We start from the raw sequence: 27752 nt of genomic DNA on the forward strand, positions 1-27752 counted from the left end.
TTTATTTTTCTAAGGTGTATTTGTTTCAAGTAAGTTCAAATGTGGGATCTACAGGGTCTGTTTATTGTTTTCCTCTTAATAAAATGGTGGGCTTTGTTACTCTTCTTCTATTCCATTTAAGCTTTATTGTATTAAATATAATCAAAGCAAGGAGTAGAGCAATACGACTGGTCACGATTGTTTTGGTACTTATTGCACAGCTAATTGGCTATTAACATCATTGCCTGCAGGAAAAAGAAGCTCTTGAAGGCACTGAAGGCACTATACTCGCTCCATTTCAAAAGAGAAAAAACCTGTTCCTTAGACATCCACATCTGCCATTGCTCTCTGTAGAGGATCAACAGACCAGTAGTCATCATCCCAGCCCAGGAACCAGCCAGAGAAGGTTGGAGGCTCAAACCCTTGCTTAACGAGCGTGACTGGAGTTCTCTTATCTCGGCTGGCGGGATCAGTTTCAATGTACCGTTTAGCTGTAAAGGCATAAGGAGGAGAAAAATCACATGGAGTCCAAATCTTATGGAGCAACAGAGGAAACAGATTAATTATAGCTAAATGGTTGCTAGAGATACAATTTCAGATTGTATCTGTAGTCATTAAAAAAAATAAGCTTTCACTCAGTGGTTTTATCTACACCTGTTACAAGAGTGGCATTTGTAGGTAGAAAGCATATGTTGGGATTGTAAAATTCTCCAATGCAGTGGCAGTCTATAGCCACTTATCCACGCAAGAATATTTTTTCACTGTTGGGGTTTGAGCACAGCGTGTCTAAATGCTGCACCTCTTCATGCCGATATTTGGGACCCTCCTTTCTCTATCTCTGTGGTCTCTTTGATCACAATATTGAATGTCATATCATGGTTAAGATAAGTTTCTCTCTGCCTTAAAATCAGATAGTGGGAAAACAAAACAAACATTTCAGAGAGTAAAATGTCATAACAATACCTGATTTCAAAGCCTCAGTCTTTTCTTCTTCCTGTGCATCTTTTCCAATCCATACAAAGACCTGTAGATTTAAAAAAAAAATCATGTGAATTGTTTCAGCAACAGTCAGTATCTTTATGAAAGAGGGGATAAGGGCTCATTGACCACAGTATGGCACAGAACAAGAACAAATTCCTCCTGGTGTGCGTGGCCTGACTTACTTGGCTAAAGCTACTGGTAGATGACAAGAAGCTTTTTGACTGCAGTTTATCTGCAGTAAATTCTAGATACATGAACAAATTATACACTAGTTTAACATCAGGAAAGATTGCTAATGTTTGAACATCCTTACATAAAACAGACACAAAATTCATCTCTAAGTTCACTTTTGGCTGATTCACGCGCAGTGACTAACCCAAGCCTTCTGTTTTCAATTACAGAAAATGTGTCTGTGTCTTAAACTGCTGAATCCTAACCATGGTTCAGTCACCTCCAGCCAGGACAAGGTCACTGCCCTCAGGAAGTTTACAGCCTGGGGAAGTACACATGATACACAACAGCCTGTCTGCTTCAGCCCATAAGCTAACAAAGTGGCAAGACACCGGCTCTTTTCTCAGGTTCTGGGTCTAAGTTCTCTTCAACATCGCTAGTGAGGTGATTTGTTCTCAGGCCTGAAGGTGGAGGGACTCTACAACACAGCAACTCTGCTAGCTCTTGTAATTTTGGTCTCTTAATCTAGAGCCACACTGTTCATATTCTTTATTTCCCTCCTCATAGGTAAACATGACATACCTGATCCCATGTGTCAAGGATCATAACATCATCTGTAGCAAGGTCATCCTGAGTCAGATCTCCAGGAACTTCTTCAATCTGAAAAACATAAGGTTAAAAGATGAGAATATAGCTCAAGCATCACTTTAGCTTTACAGAAAAAAGGCAGGTTACATGGACTCTGGCTTCACCTCTTGTCAATGAGATGCGTACCATTGGCATGGTATTTGACCATGCAGCTCAGGCTATGTCACAGAAGTGTTCTTACACCACAGAACACAAAATCAGTCTCTGTCTACCTAGTAAAACAGTCTTTAATTCCTGTTCAAGGCTTTTAATGGTGCCTCTTGTTAATAGAAACATTCACAAGTTAAAATCTGAGGAGTTTGAATGCTGGTTATTAACCAGGGGAGGACCAGTTTTATGGTTCAGAAAGTTGCTGTGCTGACAACAGTGCTATAGAACTAGCAGCTGTCTCTATAGAAAAAATGGTGCTGATGCTTTCCTTCTGGAGGCTACACTGCAAAGGAAGGAAGATAAGGTATAACAGCCCATCAGGCGACTCAGAGCAGACTGAGATGAAGTTACCCCCAGCTTTGTCAGATGACTGTTGAGTTGACTATCTTCCCACATACTCACAGTGAAGCGTCCACTCTTGTTGGAGCATGCAAAAAGACGAGGGGGGTGAGCATCCATCTTCTTGTCCTTCAGCCGGGGAGAGGTACGGTAAGGAGCTTTTCCACCCAAAGCAGCCCAGAAATTCTCTGAAAAAGAGAGTGACGTACTGATGCTTCAACTATTCATGGAAAACACAGTGGCAGTATAGCTTGGGTAGGACTTGAAGCACTCTTCTATGTCAAACTCCCAAAGGCCTACAAACATGAGTGCACTGTTAAACACAATGAAGGTACTAGATTGGAGAAGCCACTCTGTGTCTACATGTACATTTCCTTGTTCTGGGAGAAACAAAATATACACAAAATAATAATTGGGAAAGTGCAGCTACACAGAAATGATCTCAGACTTCACGTATCTCCCTCACCTGGCTCTCTACCCTCAGAAACCTGTACTGAGCGAGCTCCCAGAACGTTCAGCAACTCCTGTGCCCCTGATTTCTCGGCATTGCTGGCTCCTTGGCCAACCCAAAGGTAAGCAGCAGAGGGAGTTTTCAGGACAAAGGCATCATTGGAGTTCAGCTGACTGGCAGCAGGATCCAGCTGAAGAGAAAGAATATTGCATGTGTCAGGTATAATCACTCTCTATGCAGAGCCCATTATTTCAAAATAAAAATCAGCATCTACCCTGAAATACACTTCAAACAAGATATTCCACACAAGCATGTAAGGTTACGAGATACGTTGTATATTTGCATAAATCTGAGTAATCAGTTAGACTTAGTTATGTGAGAAGAGTAAACAAATTGTGTTTCTGCATTTAATCTACAGATACATATGACCTATGGCAAGAATGCCTGGAGCTGTCATTTGGCCAGTCTTCATGGTTGTGACAGGAGACTTAAGAATTTGCTGAGGAGCCTGTCGGAGAGCACCATCCCTGTTGCTGAGGCTGATGAATCATTAACATAATTTCCCCTACATCAACAAGGACATGCCATCATGACACTAGGAACTTAGGAAGTTACTGCAGATATAGAACAGTGCTCCTGCCTCACACGGAGCTCGAGTCCAGAGGAGGGCTACAAAGATGATCAGAGGACTGGAGCACCTCTCCTATGAAGAAAGGCTGAGAGAGTTGGGGATTTTCAGCCTGGAGAAGAGAAGGCTCTGGGGAGACCTCATCGCAGCCTTTTAATACTAAAAGGGGTCTTATAAAAAGGATGGAGAAGGACTCTCTACTCAGATAGGTAATGATACAACAAGGGGAACTAGTCTTAAACTAAAAGAGGATAGATTTAGATTAGACATTAGGAGGAAATTCTTCACTGTAAGAGTAGTGAGGCACTGGAACAGGTTGCCAAGAGAAGTTGTGGATGCCCCATCCCTGGAGGTGTTCAAGGCCAGGCTTCATGGGGCCTTGGACAACCTGATCTAGTGGGTGGTGTCCCTGCCCGTGGCAGGGGGGTTGGAGTTAGATGAACTTTACGGTCCCTTCCAACCCAAGCCATTCTATGATATGATTCTATGACAGCTGTTGACCAGGATTCATTCCCTTTTTTTGTTGTTGCATGTTTTTGTGTGTGTGTGCATTTTTTTTCAAAGGAGTAGGGCTCTTAACCTGTGTCCTGGCACAGGTTCTATTTGCATATAGGGTTAGCAGCATGGTCACACAGGCTAAGAACAAGTCACAACAACCAGCACAACATCCATCCAAATGGTTTTCAACAGTGTTTGAAAAGCATCATTGTACGCAGGTGTAACGTCTGTTGTGGACTTCAGAGAAAACAGCTTCAGCCTATTCAAGGTGATATTTATAAACTAATATGAAGGTGATGATTATTACTGCTTATCCATAGGAAAAGAGAAATCTTTTAACACTTTACCGAGGTTTCAAAGTATGCTATAGTTTACATCCGAAAGCTCAGTCTGGCCCTTGTTCTTGTCAAAGGGCTCAAGTCCCCATCACAGCCAATGCATGCAACATGGACGTTGGCTCTCTCTTCACATACCTCTACCGCTCTAGTAGCTCCTGAGGTGCTGGATCGGACTTGGAACAGCCGTGTTTCTGCAGGTGCGGTTTGGCCTCCTCCCCTAGAGGTTCCACCCTTGTAAACAATCAGGGGCTTTCCACCAAACATACTCATCAGGTGAGGTGGCTCTTTTCCTTGCACTACTCGTTTCTAGAAAAAAAAAAAACACTCAGTTTTAAGCTGCTGATGAAGAGTAGTATCAGGTATGCTAGAAAAGGCTTTTGTCACCATACTTCCAGCTGAAATCTTCCTATAGCACCTAGATGGTCACTGGAGCTTAGCTATTAACTCCCACACAAAAACAGACCAGCATTTAAACTGAGCTCTCAGTTGCCATTTCATTTTAATTGGTGGGTGATCCACTGGCATAGAGGTAACAAACAACAGCCATGAAAAACCTCCTGTCCTATACAGGCCACTTGTTTCTTGCCTAAATAGCTTGAGGGTTAGGTAAGGCAGGCAGCCTCTCCGTAACACCTGCACCACAGATGGAGTCTCCCACTACGTGACTGGATTTCTCCACTGACATTTGGTACCGTATATGATACAGAGAGGATCCCAAAAGCCCTTTCCTTCTGCTAGGATGGTTATCAGGGTAGATGACACATTTTGGTAAGTTACACTTATCCTACGAAATACAAACGTGTCCTCTTTCATTTGCCAAAACACGCTGAGCTTTCTCACTGTTTCTCAGCCTTTTAGCTCTTTCAACTCTTTCCAGATTCACTTTAGAAAAAACTAACTGAAATATTTCATTCTCATGAACTATTTGTTTGCTTCTCACTCCTCTCTCAATCACCAAGGGCTTTCTTCTGTCACATGCCTTTATTCTCACTTTAATTCTAAATTAAGAAGAAAAATAGGTATCTTAGCTAACTCCAGAAGTTGGCTGCATCCATCGATCCAGCTGCCTTTGCAAAAACACAGCTAAATATATCCAAGGTGTTTCCTACTTCTCCCACCAAGCTCTGTTGGCTGTCAACACGTTGCGCTAACTGGTATGAAATGCAGATTATTAATTCCTGGTGTTAGTAATACTACAAAGCAGAAGGCTCACTGCCACTTAAAAGGTATAAGAAAACCAGTTATATCTTATTTATTCCCACAGTGTTTATTTTTCTGTTTTGTTGGATTTTTGTTTGGTTGTTGGTTTGTTGTGTGTTTTTTTTTCACCTGCACAGGGCTGCCTCCCAGCTCCTCATCCAGCTGTACTGTAAGGAATGCAGAGGTTGCAATTTCATCTTGAGTGGAATGAGCACCCTGCCTGAAAGACAAGGCAAAATTTGAGTTGTATTTTTAACGTTTTCCCTCCCTACACATTCACCTTACAGAGACGAAGACAAAAAAAAGAAACTTTTGTTATCCAACCTCCGCAGCACTTCATTCAACATGAAGAAGAAATTCACTATCTTATATTGTAACACTGATTACAGAGGGAGATGGGGACACTTTCTAGAAAATAAGCACAGATTCTTTAGTACCTTCATGTCTATCTCCCATTATCCTTCTAGCAGCTGGCTTAAAAACATGCCTGTTGGTACTGTTAGCAGGAAGTATACATGCAGCACCTACACAGACCGCACCCCTTTTGATTTCAGTTACGGAGCTTGCCTGTGACCCCTTTGATAAGCAAGAACATCACCACTGTGAGACTAACCACTGAAAAACTCCTCTTTAATGGCGTGGTCTGGAAACTGTAAGAGTCACAAGCCACCAACCAAGGTGTTAAAATAACAAAAGACAGTCACAGTGGTCTCAGATGTAGAAACTCTGTAAAAAGTCTAAAGCATGATCCAAAGAAGGGAGTAACTACTAGTAGGGAAAAAAAAAAAAGAGAGAGAAAAAAGAAAAAAGAAAGAAAAAAAGAAAAAAAAAAGGATGCTAGCACAGTAATTCCCCCCATTAAAATTTCAAACAAAACAAAACATTTCAGATTTCTGGGTGTTTTGGAAAGGAATGCTATCCCGGGTGAAATCTTAGTCCCTAAGGATCCTCTATAAATGGGAACCAACAGTGATCCATTTTCAAAGAAGACTCAGAACACCGCTTAGTCCCAGTGTTTCCTGACTTGCACCAGGAAAACCTTCTTACCAAGTGTAAATGATCTGTCCCTGTTTTCCAGCATGCTGGTAATTGTACAAGATAATATAACTATCCCCTCCGTAGAACTGGCCATATGTTGAAGGATCCACTGGCACTTTCTCTGAGCCTTCTATTCTCCAAATCTAGAAAAAGAGCAGAAAGGGAGAGGAACAGAAATATTCTGAGTGAAACATGACAGCAAAATAAACAGACTTTCCCGAACAGAGCTTGTGTTCCATTTTCTTCCCTAATTTGGCTTCCTAAAACTTACAGTACTGCAGCCCCACCTGCTGGGGAAAGTCACTACAAGCCTGGCGATCCCGCCCATCAGATTTCCACAGCTTGCAGCCAGGCCTGAAGCAAGGCACATTTACCTCGCCCCTTTGTGAGCTCTCAAACCTCGATCAGATTTATCAGAACGGTTAGAAACACTGGAACAAAAGCCAATCAAACTACTAACACTGCCAGCCCGTGTGCCAATTTCGTACCTGACATGATCATTCCAATTTCTCTCAGTTGGACAGTTGGGAACAGGGCTTTTAGATTTACTGAGGACTTATGAGAAGTCTAAGGTTGGCATGAGAACCACCATGCAGCCTTTTCAAACCCATCTGCAACACTGCTTCTGAGACACCCATCCCATGTATGATGGCAACAGCTAGAGTAACAGGGAGGAGGTGGAATGAGAATGTCTGGCTACACACCATTGGGTGAAAAATTGTCCTCAGGGCAATCTTGGAGTGAAAATAACAGCTCATCTACACCACACGGTTGTAGGGCTCTCAAGACCTTGCTGGTATTTCTGATGTTAAAAATTCTCTCAGTATTTATGAAACTGAGTCTCAGGCTCCTATCTGTCTCACTGTTCTTGCAGGAATGCAAGAAGTAGCAAAGACAATTCTGGAAACCTTCCAAAGGCATTCTGACGCAGCTCACCTGTTTCCTGCCAGAGCCATCATCCTCCATTCCATGCTGGGCAGCCATGGCCTTGGAGGTGTGAAGAGTGGCGGCATCAAAAGGAACCTTCTCAATCTTGGCAACATGACCAGAAATGTAAGCCTGTCCCAGTCCTTCTGTCTGGTCCTTGTCTCTCCAGTTCTTGAAGAATTGCTTAAACAGAGGTGTCTCACCACTCTCAGGGAGGACTTGGATCTGAAACAAATGAGCCAGCCCATCACGAGCAGCCTTACCCCACATCCCATAGAGCTCTGACTCTGGCTACTCCTTGCTTCATAGAAGCTCTGGTTTCAAGCTGGCAGAATTGCCTGGTACAACTCCTCTGACACTACAACAGTGAAGTGCTGGGTGCCAAGAAGCACTACTAAGAGCCAGGTCAGCTCTCACTGATGCCTGACACACAGCAATCAATAGAACCTCCAGTTATTACCATAGATAGATCTTTATCGAGAGTAAATACATCACAAACCATCTGTTTTCTGCTGCTTGCAACCACTAGTTTGAAAGAACCAATTTCTTCCATGCCAGAGTTAGTCAGTCTTTAAGCCATTGTGGAACTACGCCTGGGTCTCAGAATATGCTACGGGATTCAGACTCAGTCTAAGGTGAGTTTTGAGGAAGATTGAAGGGATGTTAAACCCTTAGAAACATCACTTTCAGAGCAAGAAGGGCAGGTTTACCTATACCTTCTCTTTTTCACCATTTTGAGAGGTCATGGAAAAGGTAAAATAAATATATAAATCCTTACCTGGGTATGCTTCGGATAATTCATCTTATCAATGAACTCAGAAGCTGTTTTCAGAGCTGCCTTCCTCTCTTCAGAGTTGGCACTCCTGCCTTTAATGAAAATGGAGAGAAGAGGGGTCAACTTTTACAAAGTTTTGTGTACCCAGAGAAAAAACTGTCCCAGGCACTTCACCCTTTTGCAACATCTGAAGGGCCCAGCCTGCCAGCTAGAAGATGATGCCAAAGAGCAAAGGAAAATTGTTTGATTTCCTTTATGCTTTTCTGCGATGACTGAGAACACAATTGCCTTTCTACTTATGACATTTATTTATTTTTTCTTCCTGGTTCCAAGAACCCTTTGTTTAATTCTGTACGCTGAAGACGCTGTATCTTAACACCTAACATTTCAGATGAGAGTGCTCTTCTGAGATTGTTCGTACTATCTGAACTTGCCCTGAAAAGCACCACCATCATCAAGTGTCCACTCCCCTACCCAGCTCAAAGGAAACAGGGATCGGTAATTGGATGCAAATCCTACGTATGCAAAACCAGCTTCACCTGCATCTCTACGGTACCTTTCCAAACAAAGATCTTTCCATCTGTGCCGTGGTCCAGAATGAAGCAGTCATCTGTGTTCAGGGCTGCCTGGGAGAAGGGGTTCTCATCTGCCACCAGGGAGACTGCCATGTTCCCAGCCCCATTTGAGACCTGTGATAACACGGCACAGAGATTAGATAAGGCATTTCCCTTTTTCCCTCCAGCATCATGGCAATGATCCAAAACTCAGGGAGTGGAAGGAAATCAATTTGAATGCATTGGCTGCTCCAGGCACTACTGTTTTACAAACAGGATACCTTTGACACAGCAACAGTATGACAAAAGCATAACACTTACTCTGAAGCTTTCGAGTACTTCTAGCAATGCAGATAATGCTGGGACCAAATAAAGATTGATCCAAAATGGTAAATATCTTTGGTGCAAAACCAGCCTATAAAATTCTTCTAAAGCAAAATAACTGCACCTAACAAGTGGAGAGGACTGTCTTGGTAACTGTGAATAGGCTTCCCTGTGTCAAGTGGGTTTAATGGTCTGAGTTCCTGTACTTACTAGTGAATAAAGATCTACATTACAAACCACCTTGGCAGACATTCACTAAATCATTAGCAGAGACTGCTGTAGAGGAGATTCCTCCCAAAAAGTCTTGGACATTCTTCTGCACTTATACTAGCTGGTGGCAAATGTTACCTTCCAAATCATTGCTTCATCCAGTGTGCACACTGGATGTAGAAAGGGATAGAAGCGGTTTTCAGGCTCACTCTTTCTGGCCCAGTCTTGTCAGCTTCCTAACACAGCGTTTGGTAACACAAAGGAAGACTCCCTTTCTTTTACCCACTCATTTCACACTCTGCCTTTCCCTCAAAAATTCCTGAAAAGTCCCAGCTCAATCCCCACTGCTGACTAGATTCAGCAGCGGCAATAAAGACAGTAAAAAAGCACGTGGGTATGCACTGCAAGCCACCAAGGTTCATACACTTAAAAAGTTCATAAAAAGCTCTTTGACTGAGATCAGATCAGCTTTTCTCCACTATTCCAGCTCCATCTAATTGTGCAAAGATTAATCCATTCTCCACAATTGTCAGGATCTGTCTGTTTCTTGTTACCTTGTAGAGCTTAGCCAGTTTCCTATTAGCTGTATCGGTTTTGGTCTCATCAGGAGTTCCTGCAGGCAAACTGGGTTTAGGTCCAAGGACCTGAGAGAGAAGTTAAAAAAAAAAAAAAAAAAAGCGTTAGTAGCCAACTGAAGAGAATCTGTGTTCCCCAGATGCCCCAGCCACAAGTAACAAGTAGAAGAAACTTCCAGATCAACAAAAGCAAAAATATATTCTGATGTCCCAGCAATGCAGAGGTCCAAGTCTGCACTGAATTGAGTGTTTACACTGCTAGCACTTTATATGGAAAGACACACACTACTGAGCCTATCCACCTATTGCATCCATTCTTCTAGATACCGCCCTTCCCATTCCAGCACAGAGAAATGGATGAAGTGAAAAACCTGTAGCATTTCCTCCCGCTCTGATCCTTCCTCTGAAACGAAGACCTTGGCGCGACCATTCCGCTCGTTGTCCCGAATCCCCTTGGCCAGCACAGTGGCCTTCAGCCGTTCTTGACGATTGCTGTTGGAGCCGCACCACTGGTAGATGTTCTGGGGGGAAAGAGAAAAACCATGCAGCTAACACTTGTCGGATCCAAACATGACCCTCTCTGAAGGAGACAGCAGTATAGCTGAGACTGAAAGATGTCAGAAGACTGGCTATGTAATGCGTCAGAATGGTCAACACTTGAGATAACTTAAACACCGTGGAAATAAAAAAAAAAAAAAAGAAAAAACTAATCAGACTTCTGCCCCTGAAAGGCTAATAAACTCATCTTTTGCATGGTACTTACGCTGCCAAGGTCAAGGATGAAACAATCCCCTGTGTTGAAGCTCTCCCAGGTCACAGGGACCTCCGTCGCTCGGACTGCTCTCCTGCCTTTGACCTGGAGAAGCCTCTGCACAGTCACTTCATTGGGAACCACGTGCCTGAAGCCAGAAGCCACACCACCAGCCTAAGACAAAAGGAAAAACGAATGATTCATACTCATGCTGTTGCTTTACTACAGTGGAATTCCACTACTGAAGTAAAATGGAATAGAAGAAGCAGGCATTGAAGAGCAACTCCCACTGCTATTCATCTGCTTTACCCAAACATTATGTATGGTAAGGAGGTGGACTGAGCACAGAAAAAGGGACTGGCAAGGTTAAGCTGTTAAGTAACCGGGGAGAAATTAAGTCTACTGAGTAGATGTTTCCCATTAACTAGGATTGCTGTTTCTTAAACTCATTCCAGACATCTTGGGACTGTTTTTTCCTCTGCTTCTTGAAGAAAAACAAAACCCCGATTCCTAAAATTGTGCATTGTTAATTCAGCCAAAGTTCTCCCGCTGGGATCTGCTGTTCTCCACCCTGTCAGTTCCAACTCATTGAAAACATCTGTTTGAGAATGTTTTTAAGCAACTGGCAAAGAGGGAGTTCTTACTCTTCTGAGAAGTGGGCAGGGTGCCATTTCTTGCAGACTTGATTCAGACTGGCAGTATAAAGATCCAGTCATAACCTACCTTGTACTTGATGCCAGATTTGAAGTATCCCAGGAAAGTTGCAGACTCATGGCCTTGCACTTCACGATGCTGGACAGCCTTCCCTTGAAGGTAGTCATCCATCTGAACAGTGAATATGGCAGCTGCCCCGCGCTCATCTTGAGAGCTTTCATCTCCTAAGAAATGAAAAGGTGACAACAGGGTTTCAGCCCCCACATCCGACTGCATAAACACCAAGGAGAAAGGAGATTCCTGGAAAGTTTAGCTTCCAGGAAGGTCTGCAGAATAGCCATTTCCAAACTTTTCTAATAACGACCCCAAAGAGCATTAAAAAGCTTATTTTTTCCTGTCAGGCTTATTATACCACCATATCTGCTGCAGCCCCACTGCTTCACAGCTGCGCTTTTGATAAGTATCACACACTTTCCCTTTGCTATTTTGCCTTGTCCTGGATGGAAGCTTGCTATGGACTAAATCATGAACAGATGAATCTGCAGGGAGACACTGTCATGGTTTATGAAGATTGTAGAGACTAGCAGGGCATCGGTTCCCCAGCAGTTTGCCTCTCAGGAGCTCTTTAGCATGGAAAAACTACTGACAGATGGCAAATAGGACAAACCCCAAGCAAGTATCCTACATAGCTTTAACTACGATATTGCCAAAGTGTTTTGGTTTTGCAGGACGTGGAGAAGTCTTGCCACGTTAGTCGGTGACTTTTACTGCAGATGGACAATTAGAAGATCTAAACTTCACAGGGACGAAGAATACTCATTGAGTGAGGAAGGTAACAGCTGACTTCTATCCCTCCAAACAGAAAGGATTTCAGCAGCCTCTTTCATGTGAGATTGTCTTTGCTGTGGGCCTGACATGAGACTCTGGAGAACTAGGACTTGTGTCATCTTGATCAGAAAAGCCCTTCTTTTGGTCACACAATTCTATTTCTAGGTACAGAGATGGCTGTTCTCACTCTTGCAGAAACCATTTCAAATATTTGAGTAGCACTATGTGCACCCAAAATTGCATTCTCTGTATGCCATTCTCTGTGTTCCTTACTTCCCTGGGTAACACTGGACAATGCTGGAGTACTGTGAGGAAGAGAGTTCACTTTGGGCTTCCATTTCAGGAGCACTCCCGTCAGACTTACCTAACCAGAAGTGCAAGTCGTACTGGAGGTTCCCATTCCTCTGCTTGATGGTGTTTAGCACCAGATAGGAATCTCCTGTGAAGAAGTCTCCATACAGATTTTTTGGCACTGGTACCAAATCAAATTTCTCAATCCTCCAAATCTGAAGGCCAGGCTCCTTCCCAGCCTTGGAAAACTCAGCGTGTTCCACCATGCTGACAGGCTAGGGGCAGGACAGAGAATGTTATTCAGTACACACAGTACAAGGAAGCCCTTGTTTAAATTATATTGCTTCTGATCTCTTAACTATTGTTCCAGGCAACAAGGGGAGAGTTTCTTTTTTTTTTTTTTTTCCTCTTGCACTGAACTATGCAAATAAATAAAATCTTTCTCAAATGATCACTGTTACTTTTCACTTCCAATCAGCTCTTCTTTCTGGCTTATCCCTGACACCCTGACTTATTCTTTCCTAGACTCTCTTTTCTCTGTTTTTTTGTTTGTTTGTTTGTTTTTTTGTCTACTTTTCCTGGTTTTACTTTATGTATTTTCTATACTAATTTATAACTTTTCAGTTATAAGCAAAAGTCAAGTCCTCTTACTAACTATTATTTTCTATGCATGAGGTCCAAGACCGCAGGAAATAAACTTATCACTATACATTGTGCATCTTGCACAATTATTTATCATTACTTACACCTTGTGTAATCTTATCCAGCTTGTATTATTATTGTGTAATCTTATCCAGCTCTCGCTGGAAAATGTTGTGAATATCATCAAAGAGTTAGATAATTAACAAGTTTCTTATATACCTTCCATTTATAATCGTGGGATACATTACTTCAGTATTTCTGTGCAGCTGTTCCATTTCAGGAATTACACATACTGTACATAACATCCTGTCCTAAGGACACTGCAATTCTGCTTTAATATGTGTCTTTTCATGTTAATATAATCTATTAGTAATATGCAATCCATTCTTTTAAAAAACATAATGAACACTTTCATATAGCTATATTTTTAAACAATTCACTTTTGTAATACTGAAAGGAAATAGAACATTTCTGTAGCACCGGTAAAGGAAGTTTGTCTGTATATTACTGCATGCCTTTAAGTGGTATCAGATAACAGGGAAGAAAAAATTAAAAGGTTATATTAGAAGCATCCAGTATTTTGATAAAGAAGATAGTTCACAGTAGCTGATGGACAAGAGTACAATACGTCAGCTTCCAAGGCAGAAATAAAGAATGTTACAAACTAGAAAGCAAAACAGCAAGTTAGCTACTGAAGTGATTCCTAAGCTGAAATCAGGTATCAAACAGGTAGAGATGGAAAACAGCGAACTTCCATGTCTGATTCCAGTCAGCCTGAGAATTGCTCCCAAATCCCCACTACAAAATTGGACAAGCTCCTTAGAAAGAGTTAGAAAACCGTGTGACTCTTAGAAGTAATCAAAACCCAAAAGTTTTCCAATGTTCAATTGTGGCGTTAGGCACTTACCACAGCTGAAAGCACAACAGCTGCTGTAACAACATATCCAAGCCCTGCAACAGACATGGAGCTAACACAGTTCAGCTTCAGAGCCATTGTGCAAAAAACGGTGAGAAAAACATAACCGAAGTCCTGTCTGCCCATTTCTAACAGCAAATGGGCTTCTCCCTTCTCCTGCAGAAGATGTAGGGAGTCCCAGCTCCCTCCTCCTCCTCCCGCAATTGAAGGCACACTGCAGGAGCCAATCTTTTATCACAGACAAACACACCCACCCCCTCAGCACCGTAGGGGCGTAACGTGTTTGTGCACAGTCCTCTTGGAAATCTCAGAGACTCTTTCAGTCACTTACAGATGCTTAATCCCAGCAGGCAATAACTCAAGACAATATGCTATCCATTACAGCTGACGGTGCAATTATGTCCAAACAAGCCAAATATCTGGTCATAAGGCCAATAAGAGAGGAAGAAATTAAGAGATGTCAACAACAAAGGCAACATTTTGTCTGCTGAAAAACTGCAAATAAATGGAAAGTTGACGAGATGCAGAGGAACAGAAAGGGTGTTCCAGATGGCAAGGGCTGCAGAGAAAGAGATTTTGAAAATGAGAAAAAGAACAGAGAACCACTAAAATTATACAACAGAATACCCTGAGGATGGAGGGAATATGCCTTCGTCTCTCTGAACTTGCCAGCGGAGAAAGAAGCAAAATTCAGCACATGTTTTGTGAGTTTGCACCTGAATGTAACATCTACACAAGCCTCTATCAGAGGAACATAAGCCGGAAAGGGCTGAAACGGAGCCCTGTATTTCAGCTCATGTGTTAGTGAAAGGACGCTAGTGGTCTGGTGGGTGAGAGAACAAGAGCTACCTCAGTAATTCCACAACCAAATGTTACTGAGGGTGTAGTAAGACCCCCGTGGCAGGAAGGTAACAGCCACCAAACCCGTTCAGTTCAACGGAAGTACAACATAGCATGGTGGACTGCAGCGTGCCGATGATCTGCCACCAAGGACAGACAGCAAGGAGCTCGTTCTTCTGCCTGCCCTACACTTCAGTGACTCAATTCACCACATTCCCAGTACGTACACTGCACAGAACAGCCTGTGTCCCAGCTCCAGCCAAGGCACCCCACGCACAGAGCAGCCCCGTGCTCGTCCCGGGTGCTGGGGTGGCTCCCGAGGTGCGAGCAGTGTCTGTGGTGCTGAGACCTGCTGCAGGCATGCTCCGGGCTGCGTGCCCACGGGCATCCTGGAAGGCCAAACGAGAAAGACAGGAGGAATGCAACTACTGCCCTGGTGTCTTTATGCCGCTGGTTATTCTTTTGCTTTTAGTGCACCCAGAGAAGAATTACTGACAGTCTGGGGTTCCCCCTTTCAAAAGCTCTCAAAAGATGCTTAAAAAAGGGACCAGTGCTCCACCTGCTTGAGTCCACAACAAGACTTCCAGGATGGAAAGATCAGACCCCACTTTGTATGTGCCTTCTCCTCTCTCCGTGAGAATTCTTCCTCTCTCTCATCCAAGCTAATGCATTTTGTTCTGAAATTTCAAGCTGGCAAACTCTGTTTTAGTTAATGTACCTTTGAAAATCTCACTGCAAATTCTCAAACTGCAACAGATAATCAAAACAATGTCTTAGTCTTGCTGGTATTTCTGATCTCTGCGAAGGAAATTCAGTGTCAGAGGTCCAAAAACTGGTGAAACGACTTTGGAAGCCTAACAGTGTACTGGGTCAGCCCTAGTGTTCCGAGGAAGTCAGCTGTGAATGGCTCCTGCAGCTGCAGCATACCCAAACCAAGACGACCCGATTGCAAAACATTAGAAAGAGGTGAGTCCCTTCCAAATGGAAAAATACTTCGGACTTTTTATTAATAAATGTCTGGATGGAGCCACGCTTTGATAAACTTCACAGACTGAAGGCAAAGAGAGCTAGGATCATCTTCATTGTTAGCATCCCATTTCAGGGTAAATTCAAATCCCCAAATATATGCCTGTAAGGATATACAATACGCTGGGGAGGTTGGGGAGAGGAACGGATGTGGTCTTTTAATCAACTTGGCATTTTATAAGTTCTGCTGTGAGTCCAAGCTTGTCTTGTCAATTAGGTGCAGAATGTAAATGCAGGCAAAAGAAGGAAAGAGGGCTATATTGAATAAATTCTATATTATCATATTCCTTGGTAAAGATTCAGCTGAAGCATGTCAGAAGGGAATAAGGCTAACATACTTGACCAGCTGGTATGGCTCATTACTCTGTCAGCAAATGTGGCATTGTTAAATCAAGCCACAGAAATCTGTGCTCTGGATGTCTGATCGACAGCATGTGCCAGACGAGGTTGCCAGGACCATACTGAAAAGGATGTCTTGCTGGAGACATGGGAAAAAAGGCAAATTTCAAGCTGATGTTAATAAAAGTGTCCAGCTTAGTCACAGAAGTGGTGCTGTGCAGGGCCAGCATCTTATGCAAAAGAAAACTATTTAAGGAAAACAAGGAAAGGGCTTGAAGTACGGGATTTCAGCGCAGATGGATCATCTAAGTGACACTTGGCCGCAGCGTGATAAAAACAAGAACTTAAGAAAAGAAGTCCAATGTTTTGAGCAAGCAGTGGAAGACAACAGCTTGTTATGGTATCCAGATGTGCAGTTAACGCAATCGACACAGGTCTGTCTGAGAAGGGCTTCTGATGGACACTGGCCTACAGAAATAATTGCGGGGCTGCACGTCCTATTTGCCACACAGCGTGCGAGACCTGGTGTGCCAGGGAAGCAGATGCTGCCCGAAGGTCTACGTGTGTCTCTCACAGACCAACGGCAGAATTTAGAGATTGCTTCTTCAAGAAATTTTTAAACGATTTTTTTTCCAGAGGCTGGAAGCTGCTTGCTTCAAAAGAAAGGCCAGGAAAGCCGGAGGCACCCTCCGGTCTCTCTCCCAACAAATGTGCCACTCCAGCCCATGCTCCCCATCACCGCACTGCGAGAGGCCCGACAGCTGGTGCTTCCACCACCGCCTCTCAGGGACTCTGTATTCTTTCCTAATACCCAGACCAAAATCCCTTTCTTATTTCCATCCTGGAACTTATAAAAAACAGTTCTCTTTGCCTGCCTCCCTCCCTAAATACTCCCATTTATGCTCCTCACTTTAATCTCTGTGGCTGTGCCTCCCACTCCCCTGTCGCAGTGGCTCTGTGCCCTCACGAATTGATGCCATCAGCATTTTCACCGTTTGTCTTTACTCCCCTCTGAATTTGTTCCTGACGCGAAGGTGCCCGGTTCTTCAGCGGGGCCCCAGCCCTACACAGAAAGGAACAGCCTGTTCCATTTCAAGACATACCTGTGAGCCCAGAACCTCTTATTCTGTGTCCCATCACACAGCAACACCCATTAGTGGCAACAATTAATGCCTGGCTCCTCCACATCAAATAAACTGTCACATCTTCACACCTACCACCATTTAAAGCGTGTAATAATGCTACCTAAAGAATCTTTCTGTGAGACGACATCATCCAATCTCACGGAATAAAAGAAGAGGAGAAAAGCCTTCATTCTGTCAGGCTCCAGGCTGGTTCTTCCTCAACCTCAAACATTCGGAGCAGCTCACCACAGCTGCAGGAATGCACGCACTCAGACAAAACATTCTCTGACTCCTGGCATTGCCAGAGCATTTCAGACCACAAAATGTGCAAGGCAGTAATACTTTAATAATTAAAAATTTACAGAAGTGAGATTAAATACACAAGATCGAGTATAAATATTTAGTAGCCAGTTCCTCTGTATGACATAGCAAATATTAGCACACAGGGCTTTCCTCACCACACTTTGTACTCTGACATTTCTAAGACTGCAAAGAGCACATATATTTTTAAGCCATTCAGTGAAGCTTTTGGAGGCTTTTTTTCTGAATACTTACTGAATATGGGCAGTTGGAAAAAAAGAGGTGGAAAATTGCTGGTAAAATAGTCGATAAAAAAAGCAATAAGTGCAATGGTTCGTTTAATAGCTTCAGCTGTAAAGAGGTCTGTGTGTTGCAAAGGAAGAGATATTTTAAGTATTTACATGACACACAGAGACCCAGAGGTCTGATCGCTATGTTCATGGCATCCTGGTTTAGCAGCAATGGTGCTTGTGAGGGTGCTTATTTTTGTTCAGCTGACAATGCATCAGAAGGAGGACTCTGGCTTACCTTCAAAAAAAAACCCACTGTTGAACAGTTTGCTCTCCTTGTAACTTTTACCCAGCAACTGACCACTTACAAGAGAAAACCAAACATATATTTCTTTGAGATTTTTTTTTTGAGCTACAGTTGAATTGTGGCAATTCACGCATGTCTATACCCACAAATACAGCAAGGACTTACCCGCACAGGGCGGCTGCTCAGGAAAGCTTGGCTGAATTAAATCAGACTGTGAAATAAGCAGTGGCAGGCCAGATCACCATGTGGTTGTTCTCATTTGCAACCCCAGTGTCCAGGTCATAACAGGTTCAGTTAATTTGTTTAAACTCGATGTGTAACAAGGCCCATACAGGAAGGTCTGCAGCCAACATAACATTACAACACCGAGTATGTAAAACACCTGCTGTGTAATTCTGGAATGATTCCTGCATTTCTAGTTGGCAAATGCAGTATATTTTATTTTGATGAACAATACTTACGCAGCATCAAGATAACCGTCAAGTGCAGTCTGAATTTCTAAAACGTGGGGAGAACAGATCTTAGTAGAGTTTCTATCCACACAGCATTCATGCTTCAAAAATGTTTCTTGTGCACCAATCCTCGCTGTACCTTGGAGGCAAGTGGTTGCATTTCCACCCAGCTAATATATTTATTTTCTTCTACTTATTTGTGAAAAATTGCCTAGAGACTATGGATTGCTACAAAGAAATAATAATATATCTCCTCAGGAAAAGCAAGACTCCCTTGCCTCATAGCATTCCACACCTCCTATACAGAGGAAGAGAAGTAAATCACCACCACATTTCTGCAGCAACAACAGGAGCACTGAGTCTCTGTTTTGCAAGGACCAAAGTTGTGCTGCTAGCATGTTCAATCCTAATAAAATCAGCAGGTTGTACGTGCGACAGTAACACTGCCGAGCAAGAGCTGCATCCTGCAGATCGCTGTCTGAGAATGTCACTGAGCAGATCAAACATACCCCAAATCACATTGTTTGCTTGCTTCAGGTACAGCTGTTGCTACACTTTATAGAGAGTCTACACTTCCTGACTACCCACGCAGCCATTTCTTTTCTCTCCGATCCTTTGCAAACCCATAAAACCTCTGAAGAATTTATGAAGATTGTCAGATTGAATATTACAGAATCATTCAAGTTCTGACAATAAGAAATTCAAGACATGACACTGCATGAAGTAGAGAAAGGAAGGCAGTTCAGCGCAGTATTAACAGCTGACAGTACATAGTGAAAACGGAAATACTTTTCTGTTCTTTATAGCCTCCTTGCCAAAATAGTATATATGACTAATTTTTCAGTAACTTGCTGAAAATAAATCTGGTGGGACTTCAGCTTTGTTGCCAAGGTGACAAGCATTGAAAAATATCTAAAATGAGATATGAGATCAGCTTTCAGTCTCCTGACAGAGCTAAATTCATATACACATAATACTAAGAACAACCCCTTTCCTCCCATCCCTAGAAGAAGCTAGTAAACAAAGCTTCCATGAGACGAGGAAAACTGGCATGGAAGAGCCTCCTTCTACTCTAACCATGGTGACTCCATAAACTATTCCAATCTTCTACAGGAGGAACAGCATGGTTAATGATAATCTTAACATCCAAATAGATGCAGCCAGTCACAAATCCAAAAAGTTCAAAGTGGCATCATCCCTTCTGCAGCTTCCTCCTTGATTTAAAACATGTGTCTGATCCCAAGACGAACTCAAATCAAGCATCCAGGACACAAAGTACAGCATCATCTGCACAAATGGCAAAGTAGGTTTTTGCATTCAAAAGTTAAAATTCCTCCTAAACCACTTTAGCAAACCAGAACACCCAGATGATTTACGTATTGTTCACTTTTTCCAGCTGTTTGCTTGCATTATGAGTCATGTCAGCTCTATTCTGGTCTCTACCTTTTGAAAACGATCCACTCAGTAAACATAGAGGCTTCAGTCCAATGCACCAGGGCTGAAAACTTGGTGCATAGAAAAATACTGAAACCCCAGAAACACAAAAGCCTGAGTTTCTTCTCAGTTGCACTGATATGAATCAGGAGGAATATTACTTACATGGGAGAAACTCTTGGATAATACGCAGGTCTCCCATCTGATCGAAACACACCCAGAGAAAATCTGCTGATACAATCAACTGTTTAAAAGCCCTGCCTTAAGAGCATACATGGGAGCTGAATCATGCACTTAAACACACACAGCATAGATAAGCGTGGACCAGTGGAAACTGCTGGCCACTTTCCTTCTGTTGTGAGCAAAAATGAATCCTGAACTGCACTTAAACACAAATCATTGTTCAGTGCTGAAAACACGTCTCAAAGGAGCGTGTATACAGCCCATAAGACATAACCCAGTGTGTTAAAACATGATTACAACCCCATGTTATGTCCCATAGACAGATCTGGTGGTGACAGCCAAAGCACATGCATGGAGACAGTGAGGAAATGCTCGTGGTCAGCTGCAGGGACATGACACAGATGTTCTCCCTCCAGCCACCAGCTCCTGGCTGCGTACCCAGGAAGTGATCTGCAACTTTATGCAAGCCGTTTTCCTCCTGCAAACCAGCCAATGCATTCCTCAGTAGCACAGAAGTCTGCTCAACTCATTATCATTAACCCAAAGAAGCAGAGAGCAACACATTATTACTGGAGAAGACGGGATAGAAACCAGAAGAGACAGCCTCAAACGAATCCAAAAGGGAAGCGTGACGCATGGCCTTGCCCTCCCAGTGCAGCAGCAGGCCCAGGTGACCAGGTGAAGAGACTTGCAATAAGCGGACGGCAAGGAGAAGGAGAAGGACATGCAAATACTAGGGTTGAGGATAAAGCAGCTGTGATTAAAAAGCACGTAGAGGGAACATTGTGCTATGCCCTGCTGGTGCAGCACGGCACGTCCGAGTCCTGCCGCCGGCCCGCGAGGGGCCTGGCTGCTGGGGCAGCGCAGCCCGGGCATAGCACAGGAGGGAGGCAGAAGCCAGCTCACCGAGCAGAGGCACTGAAATCCGCGTGCTTCTGATCCTGGGATGTTGATTGGAACGTGAGCTGTGTCTGCTGCAGGTTTGCAGTTCCAGCATGTACCTGCTGACGGGCACAAGAGACGACCTAGAGCTGCCACGGCTGCTCCCTCCAGTCCCGTGCCCGGAGGCACAGCACAGGCAGTCCTGCACGTCCCCACCTCCCTCCTCCTCGGGGCGCCAGGGACACGACTCCCCCATTTCACACTGCGGTCTGCCTCACAGACACCCACTTCCACGTAAATCGATGTAGAGCTACTAGAGTTCCCCTTTCAATTTTGCTATCAGTTCTCCTAACACATGCAGATGTGGCCACTGCATTAATGACCCCGGCTCGAGCAGACTGACTTCTCACGAAGGCTGTTTTCTGCCCCAAAACCACAATGCCTGCGAGCACCGCGGCCTTGGCAGGAGCACCGTGCATCATCCATCCCACGTGGCGTGCAGCCACAAGATGGCAATGCTATAAACAGGAACGCCAACATAATCCCTTCTTCCTCACCGGAGAGTGTTTACAGCTCTCCCTCTGGTGATTGACAGAGGTTTTTAACTTTATTTTTAACGGGATTCAGGCTTTCGGTGGTGAGGAACCACAGGCGTTCTCAAGGAAGGCAGCCTGCAAGAAGGGAAAGTCCTAACGGCGACGGCTCTCCGCACTGCAGCCTCCATCCAGCCCGAAAGATTCGGGATGATTCATTTCCTCCAGAGTTTTAAAGACGCTGTTTTGAATTGTAGATGTATTTTTACTGTGTGTGGAAACATTCAGTAAATAACATATGCTTAAACTTTGTTTTTGGATGGCATCCCATGGGCTGACTAGTTCCTAACACAAAGGGTTGTTTCTCCCTCCTCCAGTTGTGCTGGGACACCAGCTGAGAGCAGCCCCAGTTCTTCAGGTTCTCAGTGGGAGGTGAATGAGGGGCAAAAGAGAAGAAGGGAAAGATCAAAAACACAGCCTGTAGTTGGAAAAGAACCCTGAAATGAGTAAAAGGAAAAAAAAATCAGAGTCCAAACCATCTAACCCTTCAACAAAGTCACCACTACGTCCCAAACTTTGACTAAAAAGAGCCAACAACTTGGTTTTAATAAAAAAAAAAAAAACACCCCCAGCACGGCAGTTCTGGGCTGGCATTTCCACAGCACCTTACACAGCTCCTGAGCCGTGCTGAGCACCCCAGGAAAAAGCTGCTGGAGCTCTGTTCAACCCCACAAATGTCTGAGCTCTATTTAACCTTGCAAGTGCATCACCAGTGGATAATCGGGGATAAATACCTGGCAACCCTGCTGCTAGTTCAGGTGCTTACAGTGAAAGGCTCCTACTTCCTCTCCTAATTGTGCAGACCACACTTTTCCTCACCGAGCAGTTGGGAAGTACTGAAAGCTGACAGCTTATGAACAGCCTGATCTCATTTCACCTCTGACGGGCCTTAACAGTGACACATTATCAAACCAGTTCTCTGCTGGTGCCCTAGATACACACCTGGACCAGCAGACTACGTACGCTGAGTGTCTGGCCAGCGATGGGCTTGTGGTACTGCAAGAAAAACACCGACTGCTGTGATCAGGCAAGCAGCAGCAGCACGGCTGTACCTGGAGGGTACGGACACACTGGTCCGTGTACAAAAGAGAGAGCACCTCGCTGCGTGCCAAAGAGCTCGTAAAAGGCCTGATGAATCTACCCTGGCAGCCAGTGAACTTTGGCTATCAGCGAGCTGAAGACTGAAGGATGTGGTGTAAATACGGGAAACGCGCCAACATCCAGGACTTCTTCGGAAGCAGACGAGGCAGAAGCATACCCTAGGAAATCTGTGTACGCAGCCTGCACAGACACTCCTACCACCCAGCTCATTTACTTTTATTTCCTTACTGAAAAACAAAATCATGGGAAGACAGAAGACCTCTAACTACAGAAATACCGCACAGGTTTTGCAGTCTGCCTCGTGATTTAGCAGCATCCCCGTTACTCCCGTTTGGTACAGGGGCAGGAAGCAACCAGCTGCCACTTATTTCTGTGGTGACAGCACTCTTGGTGGTAAATCCCCACAGTTGCTCCTAGGAGACAAATTCTTGACAGACTGGGCTCTGAAGAAAACCCAACTCTGGACTTCATTTCGGGCATCATAATGACACAGGCAGCAGTGCAGGCTAAAACCAGAAATTCTCTAATTTTTTACATTTGCATTAAGGCGTTGTTTCTAGATGGACAGCCTAATTGCTGCGTAGCAATTTTAAAGAAAACAAAAGGGGTACTCTGCAGGCACAAAATTGGAATTATTGCTCAGGAGTAGAACTACAAGTGGAATCAAAAAGATAAGATACATTCACAAGGGAGGGGATGATTAGTGACTATTAAACACGCTAATCCGGATGCAACCTTCACTTCTGGAAATCCCTCATCATGACAGTTTTCAACTGCCAGAAGCCACAAGGATAGAGCTAAGGAAATCTGCCCATGCAGACTTCTTTCTCTTCCTTTGCCTAACCATCGGCTAGGAGCTGCCATCAGAAAGGAGACATTGATGAATGAACCAGTGTGACAGCTTCTCTGCTCCTGCCCCGAGGGCTGTATCTGACTGCATTACCTTTTCACATTGCCATTGTTTCGTGGAGCCTCCTGCAGAAAAATACTCTGCAGACTAAAAACACGGCGGGCTCTGTGGCTGCGCTCTATCCCCACCTAGTTTGTCTCCCATACCGGTAAAACAGTTCCAGCCCGGCTTGTAGCTGAGAACCCTGGCAACTCCGTTCCTTATATGGGAACAGAATGAATCATCCAGAGCATTTCTTTCAAATTCCCTTAGTCTTCTTAGTGTCTGAAGTGATTAATTAATGATTAAGAGACTGAAAAGACAAGGACTTTAAGTAATGCTCAGAAGCAGAATAAACTAGATGACAGAGGTACACAAAGTGATAAACTGCACACACACACACACACAAAAAAACGTTTTTGCTTGATGTAATACCTCAGTGGCCTTTGAAAGCCACCGCATGAGGCATCTTTTGAGTCTTGAGTTCAAAATGATTCAAAACAGATTACAAGAGTACGTACAAAATAACGACATATACGGTTTTGGTTTCAGTTTTAATTTTTAGAAGCGACATCAAATACCTTGCTTAGAGCATCAGACAACTACTAATCAACAGAAGTATAACACACAACTTGCTGCTGACAAATTGCCCATTGCAGAATTTTCTGCCGCTTCATGAAAAGCATTTGATAACAATCAGGCAGAGACATATTCAGAACTCAATTATTCATACAGCAATTCCTAAGTGCAGTGAAAGTGAACAAAAAACAAGAACAGCTGCTTCTTCCTAGACAGTAGCTACTCATAGTGAGCACCCTACTTCATGTCTGTGCTTAACCATGTTCTGCTTTACTGCAACCAGTCTGCAACTTGATCACTTCAGCTCCTATTTAAAAAAGAAAAAAAAAAAGGTGGGGAGAAAAAAACAACCCCCAAAATATTTCTTTTGGTGTCAGGATTCCAAATAAAAAGGGTGAAATAGATAGTTTGCAGAGTCCCCTGTGCCTATCCACCGTCTCCCTTCATATATATGTTACTGAGTAACAACACTAATGTCTGAGTCTAGAATTAAACTGGAAAGCTTGTATTTGTAAAGCAAGTTAAAAGCCGATACAAATCCCCAGCACCAAGTAAGTCACAGAGCTATTTTAAGAGCGGTTTAGTTCCCATCAGGACACTGTAAAACAGCCAGCCTACAAGAAGTTCTTTTATCTGAACTTGGGGAAGCGTTGGCTCAGCACGGGTCTTTGAAAACAGCTAGCTGCTGCTTCTTGTACTGTACAAAGGCTCGTACCTTTTCTTTTTCCCAGGAGCAGCATCCCCCCCTCAGTGACGCTGCTGGCCACACTGCTAACTCAAGCAGTGGCTGGAGCACTCACCAAAGTATATAAAGTATCTAGAAAAACTGCCTTGTAATGGAACATGTCAGGCAGCCAGCCTTTTAGCTGGAGCTGGCAGCAATCCCCAGCGGTAACGTTATCAGAACCATGAAACTGGATTGTGGAATGCTATCTCGCATCCCCGCTTTGGTGACAAAAGGAGCACATTCACAGACAGGTTGGATTGGTGCCTGTAAAATCAAACTTGAAACTAACAGTAGCATTTTTGCTTTGTCACCCTTTAGACATTCAAAAGTAGCCAAAGATCAATTGCTGGTTCAATTTCCTTGCACTTTCCCCATAGCATTGGAATTTCATCAGGCTGAAGAAAGCGTCCATTCTTCTGCAGGCAGGAGATATTCTCCCAGGGACACCGAAGGTATCCACTGCTCACTAAAACCCATTGGTATCTAAACACTCAGACATCCACTGGAAAATCCCCCCGTGTATTCAAACACAAACCATTTAAGAAGCTGTCCACCCACCTACGCCACCGATGAGGTGTAACCGCAATCCCTACCCCATCTTCCTGCTGAATTCTAGTGAAATCCACGGAGCCTGACTTCTCGCTGCTCCAGCAAGCCAGTCCTGCGATGGGGCCCGTTGATGGTACAGATAAACTAACGCTGACACCCAGGGCTGGCGCACAAGCGCAGAGGACAGCATTCTCGTTATCCGCACTGGAGGTGAGCGGCGCAGTACAACTCAGGGACCACGCCTCGCAGCCTGGCACAGCACAGGCGGGAGGCAGCTGCGGTGCCCGCAGCAGCCATCCTGCAGAGCAGACGTCAAACAGGGCTGGCTTCTGCTTCTCCCTGCTAGCTTATAGGTTAAAGATAGATCTCTCAGCGCTCCCTAGTATGGATAACGGAATAAACTAGCTGATGAACAATATAAGGGGAACCCTTTGCAACATCCAAGGTTGTGCAAGACCTGCTCCCAGTTACCCAGAGAACATTTCATTTGCCCAGGCAGACGTTACGTAGCATTTTGTAAAGTAGTTTGAGAAACCTGAGGGATGAGAGATGCTTAAGAAACCTGTTTTACTGCAGAGCAGGAATACCCTAAGCTGAGCCATGCCATAAATCCAGCGAAGGAAACTTTTTTTGCTGATAAACTTGCGTCATGCAAAGTTGGTAGTGGAAAATTGAAGAATTGTAACGATCAGTACGAAAAAAAGGAGACTTAGGGGAAACTGACGCTAGTGTCATCCTTGTTAGCAAAGTCGGATTTTTTACATCCAAAAGCAAGTAACATTCAAAGCAGTTTTATTCAGAGAGGATCTACTTACTAATGAGGCCTCCTTGAAACAAGTCATCCCCATAACTTTTTTTTTTTAAAAACTCTTCCTAGGAAACATTTCAAATATGTTTTAAGTGTCTACATACTTGGAATTTCTGTTCAAACAGACTTTTTCAAGCATTCTTTCCCCAGGCCGAGAACAAAGCGGCCGGCCCCCCGCTGCGCCCCCCGCCCCCTGCACGGCGCTTCTTCCTCGGGGGACGCGAACGGCACGGGGATTTCAGGAGGCGCCCTAAAACCGCGGCCGGCTCGGACGGGCAGCGCGACCCGGGGGCACCGCTCGGTGCCGGAGCCGCCCGGAGCCCGCCCGCCGCCCCCCGGCCCCCCGGCGGTGAGGGCTCCGCGGTTCCCCTCCGCCCGGGGGGGGCCGCGGGGAGGGGCAGCCCCCCCTCCCCCAGAGCCCCCCCTCCAGCACCGCGTCCCCGCGGGGCTCCCGGGCCGGCCCTACCTGCTGCTGGCACTCTTGGCCGGGCGGGAGGCAGCTGCCGGGAGCGGGGCCGGGCCGGGCCGGGCCGGGCAGGGCAGCCCCGGGGGCGGGTTGCGGCGCGCCCCCGGCCCCGCCCCGGCTCCGCTCCGGCTCCGGCTCCGTCGCCGCCAGGGGGCGCGGCGCGGTGAGGGCCCTGCTCCGGCCGAGGCAGAGGCTGTGCCCTCAGCCCCGACAGCACGAGGAGGGGGCGGCACGGAGCCGTCCCGGCGGGAGGGGCTGCACAAGGGGCACTGGGAACGTGGGGCCAGCGCGGTGCCCTCGTGTCCCTTCCCCTCACCCCCCTGCGGGCCGCCCGCCCTCGGCCTCCGCTCTGCTGCCAAAGGAACCGGGCGGCACTGAGCCCGCCGCACAAAGCCGCCCTTCACTCGGTGCCACGGGAGCCTTGGTGGCCTCGGCTCCCCACGGCAAGGCAGCGGCGCTGCAGGAGTTCGTTCGACACCAAAAACTGCACCGAGAAGTGCCAGGGCGAGGGGACAAAGCAGGAGGTGAAGGCGAACTGAGCGCTGAAGGAGCCTCCTGCAGATCTGCTCAAATGCTGCAGATTTGGGGCTGGGTGCACACGGGGCCGATGCCGCTGCCAGCGTGGCGGGAGCGCTGCAGGGCGATGCGCGGCGTGCCCCCGAGCTCCCAGCTCACCTCTCGACAGCTGTAGATTGCTGCAGCTCCTTCCCCTGCTTCATGCTTCTCCACGTCTCGCTCGCACCTTTAACTTGAGGGCTTGAAGCTATGCTGCGGTTCATTCTCTTCGCTGGACCTTACTGCTTTTTTCCTGGCTTTGTCCCTGCCCCATAAAAAAACCCAAGTCAGATTGATTGTTTTTTTCTGTTTAGCTAGGGTTTTGCTTGTGATGTGGAAAACTTTGCACTAACTGGCAAGTATTTCACTGTTTCTTAATATATTGCTCCAAGATCTTCTAAATGGGTTTCCTTCTGCTACATCTCCCCACATCTCCAATTCCAGATATTGTTTTAATTATTTCTTTTATGAGATTTCTTGTTTGCTTTTATATACTTCAC

At 45.0% G+C, this 27752-nt stretch overlaps 1 protein-coding gene across 3 annotated transcripts; it reads right to left on the reverse strand.

The window, feature by feature from the left end:
• GSN (gelsolin) lies at positions 1 to 26837 on the reverse strand. 3 transcript variants are annotated; one of them, XM_080562033.1, is made up of 18 exons: positions 26698 to 26758; positions 26239 to 26296; positions 12384 to 12585; positions 11261 to 11415; positions 10550 to 10711; positions 10158 to 10307; positions 9766 to 9855; positions 8680 to 8812; positions 8127 to 8215; positions 7358 to 7573; positions 6431 to 6564; positions 5513 to 5603; positions 4319 to 4489; positions 2735 to 2909; positions 2332 to 2456; positions 1714 to 1791; positions 943 to 1003; positions 1 to 470 (listed from the first exon to the last, which is right to left on the reverse strand). In XM_080562033.1, the coding sequence occupies exons 2-18, from the start codon at positions 26269 to 26271 to the stop codon at positions 301 to 303; spliced, it is 2235 nt and encodes a 744-aa protein (XP_080418159.1). In that variant the 5' UTR covers positions 26272 to 26296; positions 26698 to 26758; the 3' UTR covers positions 1 to 300. The 3 variants fall into 3 exon arrangements, with proteins under 3 accessions (XP_080418159.1, XP_080418160.1, XP_080418158.1); XM_080562034.1 differs by lacking the exon at positions 26239 to 26296 and having other exon boundaries at positions 26698 to 26837; XM_080562032.1 differs by lacking the exons at positions 26239 to 26296; positions 26698 to 26758 and adding an exon at positions 13860 to 14125.
• Positions 26838 to 27752: the final 915 nt, after the last annotated feature.

Source organism: Anser brachyrhynchus (assembly GCF_964034855.1).
Source record: "Anser brachyrhynchus genome assembly, chromosome: 19".
NCBI lineage: Eukaryota > Metazoa > Chordata > Aves > Anseriformes > Anatidae > Anser > Anser brachyrhynchus.